The sequence below is a fragment of the Elephas maximus genome, chromosome 23, assembly GCF_024166365.1.
Source record: "Elephas maximus indicus isolate mEleMax1 chromosome 23, mEleMax1 primary haplotype, whole genome shotgun sequence".
In the NCBI taxonomy this organism is placed as follows: Eukaryota; Metazoa; Chordata; class Mammalia; order Proboscidea; family Elephantidae; genus Elephas; species Elephas maximus.
Window position 1 is genome coordinate 27,304,918 of NC_064841.1, and position 15,242 is coordinate 27,320,159.

At 38.9% G+C, this 15,242-nt stretch overlaps 1 protein-coding gene across 1 annotated transcript in view; it reads left to right on the forward strand.

Moving 5' to 3' along the window:
- Positions 1-15,242, forward strand: part of SPATA16 (spermatogenesis associated 16) — a 279,989-nt gene that overhangs the window by 163,979 nt on the left and 100,768 nt on the right. The window contains exon 4 of the mRNA XM_049867466.1: positions 5,533-5,617. Coding sequence (XP_049723423.1) covers positions 5,533-5,617 — 85 coding nt within the window. The remainder of the gene's footprint in view (positions 1-5,532; positions 5,618-15,242) is intronic.

Consider the following 15,242-nt stretch of genomic DNA (forward strand, 5'->3'; position numbering starts at 1 on the left):
TAGTGTGCACATTGTTTCATGATATTGGTTAACAACCCCGTGACATGTCAACACCCTCCCTTCTCAAACCTGGGCTCCCTATTACCAGCTTTGGTGTCCCTTCTGCCTTCTAGTCATTGCCCCTGGGTTGGTGTGCCCCTTTCATCTCATTTTGTGTTATGGACCTGTCTAATCTTTGGCTAAAGTGTGAACTTCAGGAGTGACTTCATTGTCAAGCTAAAAGAGCTTCCAGGGGAAGTTGCTTATTTATTTTGATGCTTTGTTCTTGTATTCTCTTCATGAATGCTATTGTTTTGTCTATATTTTCCTTGATTTTGGCTATTTTTTTCATTTTTGTGTGTGTGTTTTCCATGATTTTGCCAATTTTTTTTTCCTTCAGATTGTCTATGTTTTCCTTGATCTCTTTCCTAATCTCTTGGAGAGCCATAAGTATTCCTCTTTTGAATTCCACATCAGGTAGTTCCAACTGCCTTTTCTTCTACTGGAAAGTCATCTGATTTTTTATTTTGGTCACTTGCTGGAGCCATCTTGTCCTGCTTTTTTATGTTTTGATGTCATCTGCTGTTTCTGAGACATTAAGGTATTATTTTATTGATTGATTGTATGTTCATTTGTTTCATCCTGCTTCTTTGTTTAGTTTTGATACATCAAGACAGGCTGGCCAGGCATGCTTTTTTGCTTGCTTATCTGAGGGCATGATAGCTCTTACCACCTTATCCTGGTGGCAGGGCAGCAGCAGGCAGAGTGAGCCCACTTTGCTGTATGCTGGTTTGGCAAAGTGACTAAGGGCAGACTGGGTAGGCGCTCTCTGCTCCTGGTGTTGGTCTAGTGATGTGGGAGCATTCACAGCCCATAGTCTGATAGGTGGGGGTGTCAGAAAGCAAGTGCTACAGGCTTGCTTCCCTTCATTCAGCAACTGTTCCAGTGATGAGGGGGGAGAGGCAGGGCAGGCCCAGTGCCGTGGTAGACCTGAGCCAGAGATGCTCTAGTAAAGGCAACATGGCAAGGGCCAGCAAGAAGTGGGCTGGCATATGGAATAAATGGGGAGGGGGGGGAGAAAAAAGAAGGAAAGAAAGAAAAAGGGCAGCTGGTGGGTGGAGGTAGGGTGGACCTGGGAGCCAGCAGAAAGAGGGGTTAGAAGTGGTTAGACAGGAGGTAGAAAGAGGTGGGCCAGTGGCTTTCTAGCCAAAGTGGTGTGGTGTGGCCCAGAGGGAAGTGGAGAGGTGACAAACAGGGCTAGGAGGGAGGGAGAAAGGAAGAAAGGGAAAAAATAAAACAAAATGGTGCAGTGGGAGCCAGTGTGTGGGGGTGGGGCAGCCTCCAAGTGGCAGCAAGCCAGTGATTCTCTAGCCACAGTGGCAAGATGTGGCCCAGCAGGAAGGAAAAGAGGTGGCATACAGCGCTAGATGGGAGGGAAAAAGAAAAGGAAGAAAGGGAAAGAAGAAAAAAAAATGGTACAGCAGGAGCCAACAGGTTATGGTGGGGTGGACCTGTGTGATGGTGGGCTGGTAGCTCTCTAGCCGAGTGGTATGGCATTCCTCATTGGGAAAGGATGGGGGTGGTGCACATGGCTAGGTGGGAGGGAGAAAGGGAAAAAAATATGGCACGGCAGGAGTTGCTAGGTGGGAGCAGAGGGACGCAGGCTGGCAACTGGCCAGTAGCTCTCTAGCTGAGTGTTCAGCATGGCCTGTCAGAAATGGGTGGGGGTGGTGTATGGGATGGGAAAGTGTGTTTGGTTATCGGGTGCTCCATGACATTGCCTTCCTGTACTCCCTGCCTGGGGTTGTTGCTGGCTATGCTTCAAGATGGTGACACTGTGTGATGTTAGTTGGCAGGGGACCTTCACTTGTTCTCTGTTTTCCTTCAGTTTCTTCTTCCATTCGGTTTTGATTTAGTTCTTTAACTCTTCATTTGATGCTTAGGTTTCCAGGATTGGCATTTGTATTTGTTTTACTTAGTTTTTTTAGCCTTTGCTGCAGAGGGGTGTCATGATGCATCTGTCTGGGGCACCATGTTGGCTCTGTCTTCATAATCTCAATGAATCTTAATTCTTCACTTGTTTCAATATAAATTTGGAATGTGTTCCTTTGAAAATAGACTTGAGTCCCAAGGTGTAATAAAAATCACAGTTAAGAATGTGGTAAACTATTGACAACACAGAAAAAGCAACATTTGAAAAACACTAATAAATATTATGAAAATTCTAATTTTTCAGTGAACTCAAAACCAAGTCAGCAAAAGCAAAAATTCAATAAAGCCCTAGAAACCCGCTTTGGTGATTTATCTTCTGCTCTGTCACAATTATTCCAATCCAAGTGTCTTAGTTTTCTAGTGCTGCCATAACAGAAATACTACGTTTGGATAGCTTTAATGAACAGAAATTTATTCTCTCACAGTCTAGGAGACTAGAAGTTCAAATCCTGGGTGCCAGCTCCCAGGGAATGCTATCCCTCTGTCAGTTCTAGGGAAAGGTCCATGTCATCGATCTTCCCTTGGTGTAGAGGCTTTTCAGTGCAGGGACACCAGGTCCAAATGATGCTCTCTGCTCCCGGCACTTCTTTCTTGGTGATATGAGCTCCCTGAAGTATCTGCTCACTTCTCTCTTTTATATCCCAAAAGAGATTCACTCAAGACACAGCCTAATCCTTTAGGATTGTGTCCTACCTTATTTACATAACTGCCCCTAATCCTGCCTCATCGACATCATCCGTAACCATACTCGTTGCCATCTAGTCAATTCTGACTCCTAGCAACCCTATAAGACAGAGTAGAACAGCCCCATAGTGTTTCCAAGGAGTGGCTGGTGGATTTGAACTACTGACATTTTGGTTAGTAGCTGAGCTCTTAACCACTGTGCCACCAGGGCCCCAACATCACAGAGGTTAGGATTTATAATACATAGGATGAATACATCAGATCACGAAATGGAGGACAACCACACAATACTGGGAACCATGGCCCAGCCAAATTTACATGCATTTTGGAGGGACACAATTCAATCCATAACACCAAGGGTGACAATCACTAACATTATAGCTACTCTATCAATTTAGCTTTTGCTGGACTCAATCTACTGTGTCTTTAATCCAGGATTATTCTTTTACATTACTTTCTTTGCATGTTTCAAAATTGTAGTGTCTTTCCAGAACTCTGCTCAGTAATTTTAGTGCAATGTGTTGCATTGTCCCTGAAGAGAAAACAGTGGACTGAAATTATATAAGGGAACCTAAGTCTGAAGCGTATGGAAGCTGGCATCTGATTAATGGCTGACAAATATACCAGTGTTCACCATGGGGCACTCAACCTAATAATTTCTTTAACTCAGCTTTCAACAAACCCTTCCAAATCTAGCCCACTATATGCTTTATTAAATAGTATAGAGACAGCCACACTCACTTGTTTATATATTGTCTGTAGCTGCTTTAGCGTGGCAGAGTTGAGTAGTTGCAACAGAAACCACTTGGTGCACAAAGCCTAAAATATTTACTATCTGACCTTTTTATATGAATAAGTTGATAATTCCTGTTTTAACTTATCTCTGATGTTCTTGTTAAGCAATGTTTATTGAGCCATACCCATGGTAGGAGAAATCAGAGCACGGAAATGAGTTGTCACCTAAAAGTGTACAATGTTTATAAATTCAGGGGTGCTGTGCTTGAGAGTGAAATTTTTACATTTTTTGATAAGTTCTTAAATTCAGAATTTGATTAAATGATTTTCTACTAGGTAAAAAGCATCTACATGTTAAATAGACTTTCTTTTTTAGGTTGTCATAGAAGGAAAATGTTTCCAAGTGTTTCTATCAAAATGCAAATGTTTGAAATGTATTTTCATCTCTCTCTAGTCTATATAATTTTTATAACTTGTTTTCTACCACATACATATTCACATAATATCAAAACCTATCTCTTATTATCTTATCATCAAATTAAGGCTTTGGAAAATATGAAGAATTATTTCTAAAAGATTAGTTATTATTCTTTAGATTATTGTCATTTATTTTGAAATGTCAGGAACAGCTTCTTTTCAACACCACATGATAAAAAATATATATTGAGCTGAATAATTCTTCAAATGGTGGTATTTGTTTCCATGGTTTATTTTGAAAGTCTTTATTTTTGTCTGTCCTCAGCGAGAATCTAAACATTTTAATTCTTTCAACAGGGTGCTATAGTAAGCTTATAGCTTCTGTGCCTTAGACAACCTATATTTAGGGCAGGAAATTTTCTAATTCAATTTACAATGATGTCAAGAAACAACACATATCTGCAGGCAAAGATAAGAAAAACATTCAGGGGTACACAGTGATAGCTCCACTTCAATAAATAAACTTTTGGTACTAGTGATTAGGTACACAGGATTATTATATGTTTAATTGGCTAATGTGACAATTTGGAATTACTTCTAGTCACATTTAATTGAATTTCAAATCTCTAGAGAAAAGAAATATGGAGGCCTAGCAGAGAAACAGTCATAAAAGTAAACGTTTTTCCAAAGGGTGCTAAACAATGAATTAATATCTGTTGCACCATAGTTTTTAATATCCTCTCAGCTTAATAAGACTAATTCAGTTGTTGTACAGACTAGACACTAAAACCAATTCAATTAGATGCAATGATTGGGGGAGTGGGAATGTTTGTTGAACTGGACATTTTTTATTTTCAATTTTAAAGAGGCTGATTTAATCAGAGGTGAGTAATCTTTAACTCAGGTAAAGCCTGAGATATGCGTAAATACCAGTATAATAGTCAGCTTATATGCTATCCACCACCCTTTGTCAGTTTGTCATACTGTGGTGGTTTGCATGTTGCTGTGATGCTGGAAGCTATGCCACCAGTATTTCAAATACCAACAGGGTCACCCATGGTGGACAGCGTTCAGTGGAACTTCCAGATTAAGACAAACTAGGAAGAAAGGCACGGCAATCTACTCTCAAAAATTAGCCAGCGAAAACCCTATGGGTCACAAGAGAATACTGTCTGATATAGTGCTGGAAGATGAGTTCCCTAAGTTAGAAGGCAGTCAAAATACACAGTAGCCACAACACTGGACTCCAGCATACCAATGATTATGAAGATGGCCTAGGACTGGCAAAGTTTCATTATCTTGTACATGGGGTCTCCATGAGTCAGACAGCAACTAACAACAAGAAAAATAATATATTCTATGCTAGGTGTGAAGGCATTTCAAAGTACATAAAATATACATTAGTCTATAAATGCTTTGAAGCTTAAAAAGAAACAACCAAAATAAAGCATTCTCTTAAAGTCTTTAAATATTTTTATACTGTACAAATAGAAAACCATCTAAAAGAAAATGAGTTGTTGCTTCTCTCCTATAGTTTTAGTTTAGCTATAAACTAAATAAAGCTACCTCTACATTCCAAAATGTGCTTTATGCTTTGCTTAAAATTAGTCTAGTCAAAATTATTCATTACAAAAACTTTTTACTCAGTATTTGTATATACTTCCAGTTATGGTGTTCCTTCAGTCCTATAAATTTGTTTTTAAAAAAATCTGTCATTGTCCTTAGGAGTGCCATGATTGCTGACTACATGTTCTGGCTCTGTGGAAGAAGTGAGCAGTATATAAGCAAGCTCATCAAACTGTATTGGCAGGTAAAAATTGATGACCCAACTAGGAGGGGGAGTTCATCTCATTTTTAGAACTAAACTGAAGAATTAGTGCTTAAAAGACTAATGAAAAAGATAGCTCTGGGCATATCTATCAGAAGGACACTACCCAGTAGTGTTTTTAATGAAATTGTTTTCTGAGACTAGTTTTAAGGTCAAAACTCAAGTTTGTTAACCCTTGGCCCATACTTCAGTTTTACAACACAATATAAATTTTAGACATCCCAAGAATATTTTTCCAGGCATGTTGCTATAATAACATCATCCTTTAAAATCAGAACATTGTATTTTTATAGATTCTTGTTGACGTATGACCAGGAAAAGCACATTCTAGAATATCAATTATATCATAAAGCAAAATGCAAAGATCGGTTGTATTTGTTGAGTATTACCTAGTATTTAGAAGACTTGACCAAAACAAACTGCAGAATAATAAATCATAGCAAGAGTCAATTAGATGCCAAGAAGAGAATCATGATTTATGAAAATTTTAAGGAGAACTTAGAATTTACTAGTTAAATCTCCTTTACAACAAATCCACTTCCTTATCCAACTTGACAGCTAACCTCTCGAATTATCAATAAGTTTCTGCTGAAATATAACCAAATCGAAGAACTCACTTACCCCCAAGGAACAACATTCAATTTTCTGATTACTAAACTGTTTATCTCATTCAAAGTGACTATCTCCTCCCCTTAGAACTTCTTTCTAACTAGTAGTTCCCATTGGAGCAACACAGACCAAATGGAAACCCATTTCAAAATGTAAATCTTTCAAATCTTTGAAAATTGTCTACAGTAGCTACTTCCCTCCTCCATATCTTCCCCAGACTGTGAGTTTTTTTCCCCCTGTACTTCGAGATGGTTTAATTTAATTGAACAGAAAATTTTTGAATAAGCTAAAATAAAACTTACTAAAATAATAATAAGAAAGAAATAACCATCAATACTTTTTTATACTTCCTGATGTTTCCCACCATGTCACTATTATCTCTTGGTGCCTAGTTTTCTGTCTCTCTAACTCACAAAGTATCTTCATTATGTCTCAATTTTCCCTCCATATTAACTCCTACTAAATTAACAAACTAATTGGATCCTACCTTCCTTTTAGACCTACTTCTCACCTTGAATCCCACAGTCATATGAAATAACTTAGATGACAAATGAGCCTTCCACCAACCAGGATATCTATGTGACCTTACCATTGAAAATGTGGAAACCAGTACAAATGCAACAAGATAACCTTTATAAGCACCATACAATTTTTACTAAAATATTGTCCCTATTAAGTCAAAAGAATCTTGAATATTGAAGGCTGAAGAAAATTAGAACAAGTCCACAAGAGCCAAAGTATGACCTTGAGTATATCCCATCTGGATACCCTGGTGGTGTAGTGGTTCAGTGCTATGGCTGCTAACCAAAATGTCGGCAGTTTGAATCTGCCAGGTGCTCCTTGAAAACTCTATGGGGCAGTTCTACTCTGTCCTATAGGGTCAATATGAGTTGGAATCAACTCGATAGCACTGGGTATATCCCATCTGAATTTAGAGACCATCTCAAGAAAAGATTTGATGCATTGAACACTATTGACCAAAGACCAGAGGAGTTGTGGAATGACATCCAGGACATCCTCCATGAAGAAAGCAAGAGGCCATTAAAAAGACGGGAAAGAAAGAAAAGGGACAAAATGGATGTCAGAAAGGACTCTGAAACTTGCTGTTGAACATCAAGTAGCTAAAGCAAACAGAAGAAATGAGGAAGTAAAAGAGCTAAACAGAAGATTTCAAAGGGTACTTGAGAAGACAAAGTAAAATATTATAATGACATGTGCAAAAACCTGGAGTTGGAAAACCAAAAAGGAAGAACATGCTGGGCATTTTGCAAGCTGAAAGAACTGAAGAAAAAATTCAAGCTTTGAGTTGCAATAGTGAAAGATTCTAGGGGGAAAATATTAAAAGAAATGGAAAGCATCAAAAGAAGATGGAAGGAATACACAGAGTCACTGTACCAAAAAGAATTGGTTAACATTCAAACATTTCAGGAGGTAGCATATGATCAGGAACCCATGGTACTGATGGAAGAAGTTAAAGCTGCACTGAAGGTATTGGCAAAAAAACAAGGTTCCAGGAACTGACAGAATACACACTGAGATGTTTCAACAAATGGATGCTGTACTGGAAGTGCTCACCTGTCTATGCCAAGACATTCAGAAGACAGTTACCTGGCCAACTGACTGGAAAAGATCCATATTTATGCCTATTCCCAAGAAAGGTGATCCAAACAAATGCAGAAATTATCGAACAATATCATTAATATCACACACAAGTAAAACTTTGTTGAAGATCATTCAAAACCGGCTGCAGCAGTACATCAACAGGGGACTGCCAAAAATTCAAGCCGGATTCAGAAGAGGACATGGAACCAGGGATATCATTGCTGATGTCAGATGGATCTTGGATGAAAACAGAGAATACCAGAAAGACATTTGCCTGTTTTATTGACTATGCAGAGGCATTCGACTGTGTGGATCATAACAAATAATGGACAACATTGCAAAGAATGAGAATTCCAGAACACTTAATTGTGCTCATGCATAATCTGTACATAGACAAAGAGGCAGTTGTTTGAACAGAACAAGGGGATACTGCATGGTTTAAAATCAGGAAAGGTGTGCATTAGGATTGTACCCTGTCACCATACATATTCAGTTTATATACTGGGCAAATAATCCAAGAAACTGGACTATATGAGGAAGAATGTGGCATCAGGATTGGTGGAAGACTCATAAACAACCTGTGATATGCAGATGACACAATCTTGCTCGCTTAGAGCCAAGAGGACTGAGGTATTTACTGATGAAGATCAAAGACTACAGCCTTCGGTATAGTTTACACCTCAACAAAAAGAAAACAAAAATTCTCATAACTGGACCAATAAGCAGCATTGTGATAAATGGAGAAAAGATTGAAGTTGTCAGGGACTGATTTCACTTTATTTGGATCCACAGTCAATGCCCATGGAAGCAGTTGTCAAGAAATCGAAGGACACAATGCATTGGGCAAATTTGCTGCAAAAGAGCTCTTTAAAGTGTTAAAAGGCAAAGAAGTCGCCTTGAAGGCTAAGGTTCACCTGGCCCAAGCCATGGTGTTTTCAATCGCCCCATATGCATGCAAGAGCTGGGCAATGAACAGAAAAGACGGAAGAAAAATAGATCCCTTTGAATTATGGTGTTGGCTAAGAATATTGAGTATACTATGGACTGCCAAAAGAACAAACAAATCTGCCTTGGAAGAAGTACAGCCAGAATGCTCCTTAGAAGCAAGGATTGAGAGACTTCGTCTTACATATTTTGGACGTGTTATCAAGAGGGACCTGTCCCTGGAGAAGGACATCATGCTTGGGAAAGTAGAGGGTCGGTGAAAAAGAGGAAGGCCCTCAATGAGATGGATTGAAACAGTGGCTATAACAGTGGGCTCACCCACAACAATGATTGTGAACATGGTGTAGGAGTGGGCAGTGTTTCCTTCTGTTGTACATAGGGTCACTATGAGTTGGGCTTGACTGGACGACACCTAACAACAACATTCAAAATATATTAGACAGTAAAGTAGCAGGTTCACCATATAAAATTGCTGACATTTTATATGGCTCCATCTAAGTATTTGGAGCTCAATTTGCCTATTATACAAAAATAAAAGTTTGAATTAATCCTACAACACTTGAAACCTCTGATCATAAAAAGGGAAAGTTGCATTCATGCCATCTTAATTTGATTATACTTTTAAGACTTTCCTAAGAGAATTTGGAACCTACAAACAGTAACACTTGATTAAGGGCGTGCAACTAAATAGTTGTAAAGAATCACTGCACGTGAAAAACAAGCAAATAATATGAGCTATGAATATACAAAAGGCAGAGGACTTTCAGATTCCAGAGGCTTCTTAAGAGAGGTGGGAAAGGAGCTGAATCTTTGAATGGATAATATTCAGCAGACTTGACATATGCCAGGTCCCCAAGAATTGTTTGAGTTAATTTATTCATCCGTTAAATAAATGTATATTGAGTGCATATTGTGTTTTCTACATTGAGCTAGGAAAAAATAGATCCAATTTTGTTGTAACCCAAGCCAAGTTAAGAGCTTAATAGTTTTGTAAATGAAAATGTCTCCTGTCTCTTTGGTTTTCGAAGAACATTAATATATTAATACCATATTCCTACATTATTTTTCACCTCAAACTAAGAAAATATATCTCCACTTACCAACACATGCATGTTTGCTATACAAAAAGCAATAAAACAAAATAAGCAAGTAATATGAACTATTACTATTTGCTCCTTTACCATTCTGCATTAACAAAAAGATTAAAAAAAAAAAAAGTATTTCCTTTGTATTCTCTTTTCCTCCTTTATTTTGGCTCAATTTGGTGTAGCAGAAGAGAGCTTTTGTCTGGTAGTCAGATCTGAAACAGTTCAAGTTCTAATACCAACTAGTTACTTAGGGCAAGTCAGCATCTAGAGGAGTTTCAACTAGAAAACAAGGGGTGACTAGCAGAAAATGTTTGAGAATATCTATTCACAAGCCCATTTTAGCACTAAAATCTCGTAGCTTTAGGTACATCCAAAATGATGTCACAAATTTCAAGAAAAAAAAGAAGCAACATATTTTAAAATTGCATCATGAAGATATAGTCCATCAACTAAACCCTTCTGTCTAACCCCAACATTAACACACCACACCATCCTCTTAAGCTAGTTATGTACTTCTTTCTGCCGAACAGCCTCTCTCTGATCTTTTCAAATCTAAACATCCTCCTGTTGTTATGGATTGATTTGTGTTCCCCAAAAATACGCACTGAAATCCAAATCCCTATAAATATGACCCTGTTTGAAAATAGGGTTTTTTTTTTTTTTTTTTTATATTAATGAGGCCATGCCAGAGTAGGGTGGGTCCTAAACCTAATCAAGTCTGAGTTGTAAAAAGAACAGAACAGACAGGGAGACACACATGGGGCTGGGAGGAGAAGAAGATGGACAACAGACACAGATGCATCTACAAGCCCAGTAATGCCAAGTATTGCTAGAAGCTAGTAAAAGTTGAAATAGAGAAGGAAGGACACCCCCTCTGCCTAACGCCCCTCCCCACCAGAGCCATGGCCTGAATTGAAACATCTACCCTCCTGAACTGTGAGAAAATAAATTTCTGTTCTTTAAAGCCACACACTTGTGGCATTTCTGCTACAACAGCATTAGGCAACTAAGACACCCCCTAAACCTTGTCCTGTCCTAAATCAGAAGGGGGTTTTTTGACATTGTCAGGATGTGCCCAGTCTACGCCATCTTTAGAGACAGTGATGCCCCACTATCTAATTCACCATAGCCATTGCACTGTTGAACTTAAAAATGTGCCCAGACATCACAGCTAGAGATTGTACCCACAAGTACATTTGTCAACATTCATTAAAACTGAATAAACAAGGTCTATTTTTTTTTTTTTTTTACCTTCACCAGTCAAGAAGTCAAAAAATCAAATGACACATTCCATTGGACAAATCCACTGCAAAAGACCTCTTTAAAGTGTTAAAAAGCAAAGATGTCACCTTGAGGGCTAAGGTGTACCTGACCCAAGCTGTGATACTTTCAGTCACCTCATAGGTATGCAAAAGCTGGACCGAAGAAGAATTGACATCTTTGGATTATAGTGTTAGCTAAGAATTTTGAATATACCAAGGACTTCCAGAAGAATAAACAAGTCTGTCTTGGAAGAAATACAGCCAGAGTGCTCTTTGGAAGCAAGGATGGAGAGAATTCGTCTCATGTACTTTGGACATGTTATCAGGAGGGACCAATCCCTGGAGGACATCATGCTTGGTAAGGTACAGGCTCAACAAAAAAGAGGAAGACCCTCAATGAGATGAATTGACACAGTGGCTGCAACAATGGGCTCAAACATAGCAACCACTGTGAGGCTAGCACAGGACCAGGCAGTGTTCCGTTCAAGTGATCACAATGAATTGGGGCTGACTAGATGGCACCAAGCAGCAACAGCATATTCATCATCTTTGTAAGTTAAAAAGTTACTATGTATCTTCCTTTTCAAGCACATAAAAATTCTACAACTCTGGGTGGTTATTCTTTTTAGAGCTCTTAAACAAGAAAAGGAAATTTTCCGAATATAAAAGATTGAGAACCAGTTAACCCTTTTTTCGTACATTGTTGACTTAAGAACTCATAGATGCTTTGGTGAGCTCAAGAACACCTTTCAATTGCATCAGGAATATTTTTCATATCGTCAATCCAGCAAGAAAAAAAAAAAGCATAAAGCTCTACACTATATGACATCTCACACTGGGATATATCACTCTGAATAAAAATGTTTGCACATGTTATTTTATAACAGCATCACCTCTTCAGAGGTAGAGAGATTTGAAAATAACTTGTCACGACTGTACTTGAATGCATATCTCTATAACCTGATACACAGTCTCCTGTTATCAGCCATCCTCCTCCTCGAGAACACCTCAGGACCTCATCATAATTCTGAACTAATTAGCAAAATGGGAAGTACCTAGTCAGGCTGACGATGAGTTATTTTGAAGTAGCTATTGTTGCCCCTAACATAATAATATTGTTTCAAGAAGAACTTTACAGTAAACTCTAGTTCACCTCCTGAGCCCCTTGCCCCTCAGATCCAGGGTTAGATTTAAAAGTAGTGGGGTGCGGGGACGGGGAAGCTTCCGTCTTCTTCCACTCCCCCTTCCTGTTCTCCAGCCTTCATTTTCAGGCGTGCTCCCAGGCACACGTTGTAATGTGCGTGGCTTTATCTCCTGCAATGTAACAGAGCCCACTCTGGTCTGCACTGCTCAGCAAACTGGAGTGAGCAAAGGTGATAACAGCTAATTTTGTGGCAGAATGCCCACAAGACAAATGCAGAGGAAGCCCACTAAACACAGCAAGCTGCGTCATCAGCTCATCTTCTACTTTAATTCTTTAATTGTTGTCTTTTTTTTTTTGAGTCACAGACCCCTTTGAGAATGCGATGCAATTTATGCGTATCCATCTAGAAACAATACTTATAAGTGCATATATGGGAAAATATGCTTGCTATTTATCTCAGTGCACTGGAAATTGATCCCATACACAGTCAGCATTTGCAAAGAATTATGGTGTCTTGGTCATTTAGTGCTGCCGGAATCGACTCGATGGCAGTGGTTTTTTTTTTTTTTTTTAATAGACATACCACAAGTGGATGGCTTTAACAAAGAGAAATTTATTCTGTCACAGTCTAGTAGGCTATAAGTCCGAATTCAAGGTGCCAGCTCCAGGGCAAGGCTTTCTCTCTCTGTCAGCTCTGGAGGAAGGTCCTCATCGTCAATCTTCCCTTGGTCTAGGAACTTCTCCTTGGAGGAATCTCAGGTCCAAAGGGTGCGTTCTGCCCCCGGCAGTGCTTTCTTGGTGATATGAGGCTCCCCTGTCTCTTTGCTCACTTCTCTCTTTTATGTCTCAAAAGAGATTAGCTTAAGACCCTATATAATCTTGTAGATCTTACCAGTATAAACCACTAAAACCCACTGCCATCGAGAAAATTCCAACTCACAGCGACACTATAGGACTGAATAGAACTGCCCCATAGAGTTTCCAAGGAGCGCCTGGTGGATTCAAACTGCAGACATTTTGGTTAGCAGCCACAGCACTTAACCACTACACCACCAGGGTTTCCCTCATCAATATAACTGCCACTAATCCATCTCATTACATCATAGTGATAGGATTTATAACACATAAAGAAATTACATCAGATGACAAAATGATAGACAATCATAGTATACTGGGAATCATGACCTAGCCAAGTTGACAGATATTTTGGGGGGACACAATTCAATCCATGACATATGGCTTTCTTACTCTTGTGAGAAGGTGGTTGTAATTTTTCTGGAGTAAGAAATAGAAATATATTTTACATCCCATTGATTTTTTATTGCTTCATTTTGGAGGCAGTAAGGGCTAAACCCAGATTCACAAAGTCTCTTATAGCAAAGGACTCAGAGCTCCTGTAGTTCACAATATTTGATAAGGGTAGGTATGTGTCAAGAAGTACCAAAATTTTCTACTTGGATTCATATTACATCATTTCTTTTGTCCTCAAGTCAATGAGGTCATCTTTGTTAGGTCTGTGTATCATCAAAAATACCTGTGTCAGCAATTTGTTTCAATTTAAAGATTGTCTGGACAAAGACAATAAGAGTTAAGCCAATTTGCCAATTATCTGTAGATTTTTGTCCCTGGAAACTCTCAAGACTTTTATCAGTCTCACCTCAAATGCTGGAAAATTATATTGTTATTTAACTCCAATCACCTCTTCTAGATTAGCCACTTAGTTAAATAAGCTCGTAGTTTTTTCAGAACCACCTCTAATACTCATTTCAGCATTTTCAATTAAAACAATTACCTCATTCACGTGGCTAAGATGTCAGCCAGTATAAAGCAAGTCCTGGAACGAACTTCGCACTATCAAATTGTCCTGAGAAGGGGTTTTACTTTTCTCTTTAAAAAAAAAAGTAAAGCACTAACCAAATTAAATCACTCTAAACCTCTTCTCTGCATTGCCAACAAACTTCATCAGTAGGACAGAATAACATGGTGCACTCTGAAATCTTGACAAAGATCTCCTGAAAAGGCATTGATTCAAGCTCTTGGCTCTGAGAAGTTGAGACTTTCACAGCAGCAGAAAGACCTCCTTTGGGATTGCTGGAAGGGCTGTTGACACCAACAGAGGCCCATGTAAAAACCTGACATGTGGAGTATCTCTCTTCATTGAAACAGCAAAGACTGAGCAGTGCCAACTTCCCAGGTCCTCCATCTGTGCAGAGAACACCAAGACTCCCCATCCAATTCAAGTCGTACTTGGCAATGAATTGTTCACCATCTTAAAGATATCAGTGGCCTATATAGCTTCTAAAAGGGACCTTATACACACACACACAAACCATACATCTTTGGTATAATTAGTCTACTCTCAAAGGACAAAACCAGGGGCTGGCTACACCAAGAGACAAAAAGAGATTTTCCCCAAACCACATGCGCAAGGAAAATGGTGCATAGTTTGTTTGCTCCTAAAGCCTTTCCATGGACTTTAGGGATTCATGGACCACAGGCTAAGACCCCTCCAGTACTCTCACTTTGCATAATGCTCACTGTTGCAATAACCTTTTTTCCTGTAGTGTTGGGTCTAGCAAGAAACATTTACTACTTCCCACACCCAAAGCCAAAAAAAGCTCCCAGAATGTTGGTGTCGGTTATAGCGCCTCCATAAATTGCACTACGGTGATTCACAAAGCCTTTCCAATTCAGTGTGTCCAAACTATTTCTAAGTTAGTGGATGCATTTCTTCTTTATTCTGAAGTTATATGTGTCATTCATATTCATTCAACAAATACTTATTGAGCACTTTTAGTGGTATGTGTTGGGTATATAGCAGGGAACAAACTAAACATCAACCTGTCTTCAAGGAGCATATATTCTAGCACACATGAAGAAAAACTCCTGGACTATTGGTATTTAAGTTAGACACCATTTCTTGTTAACCTGTTTTTCTTCCAAGTGCCATCAAAGTA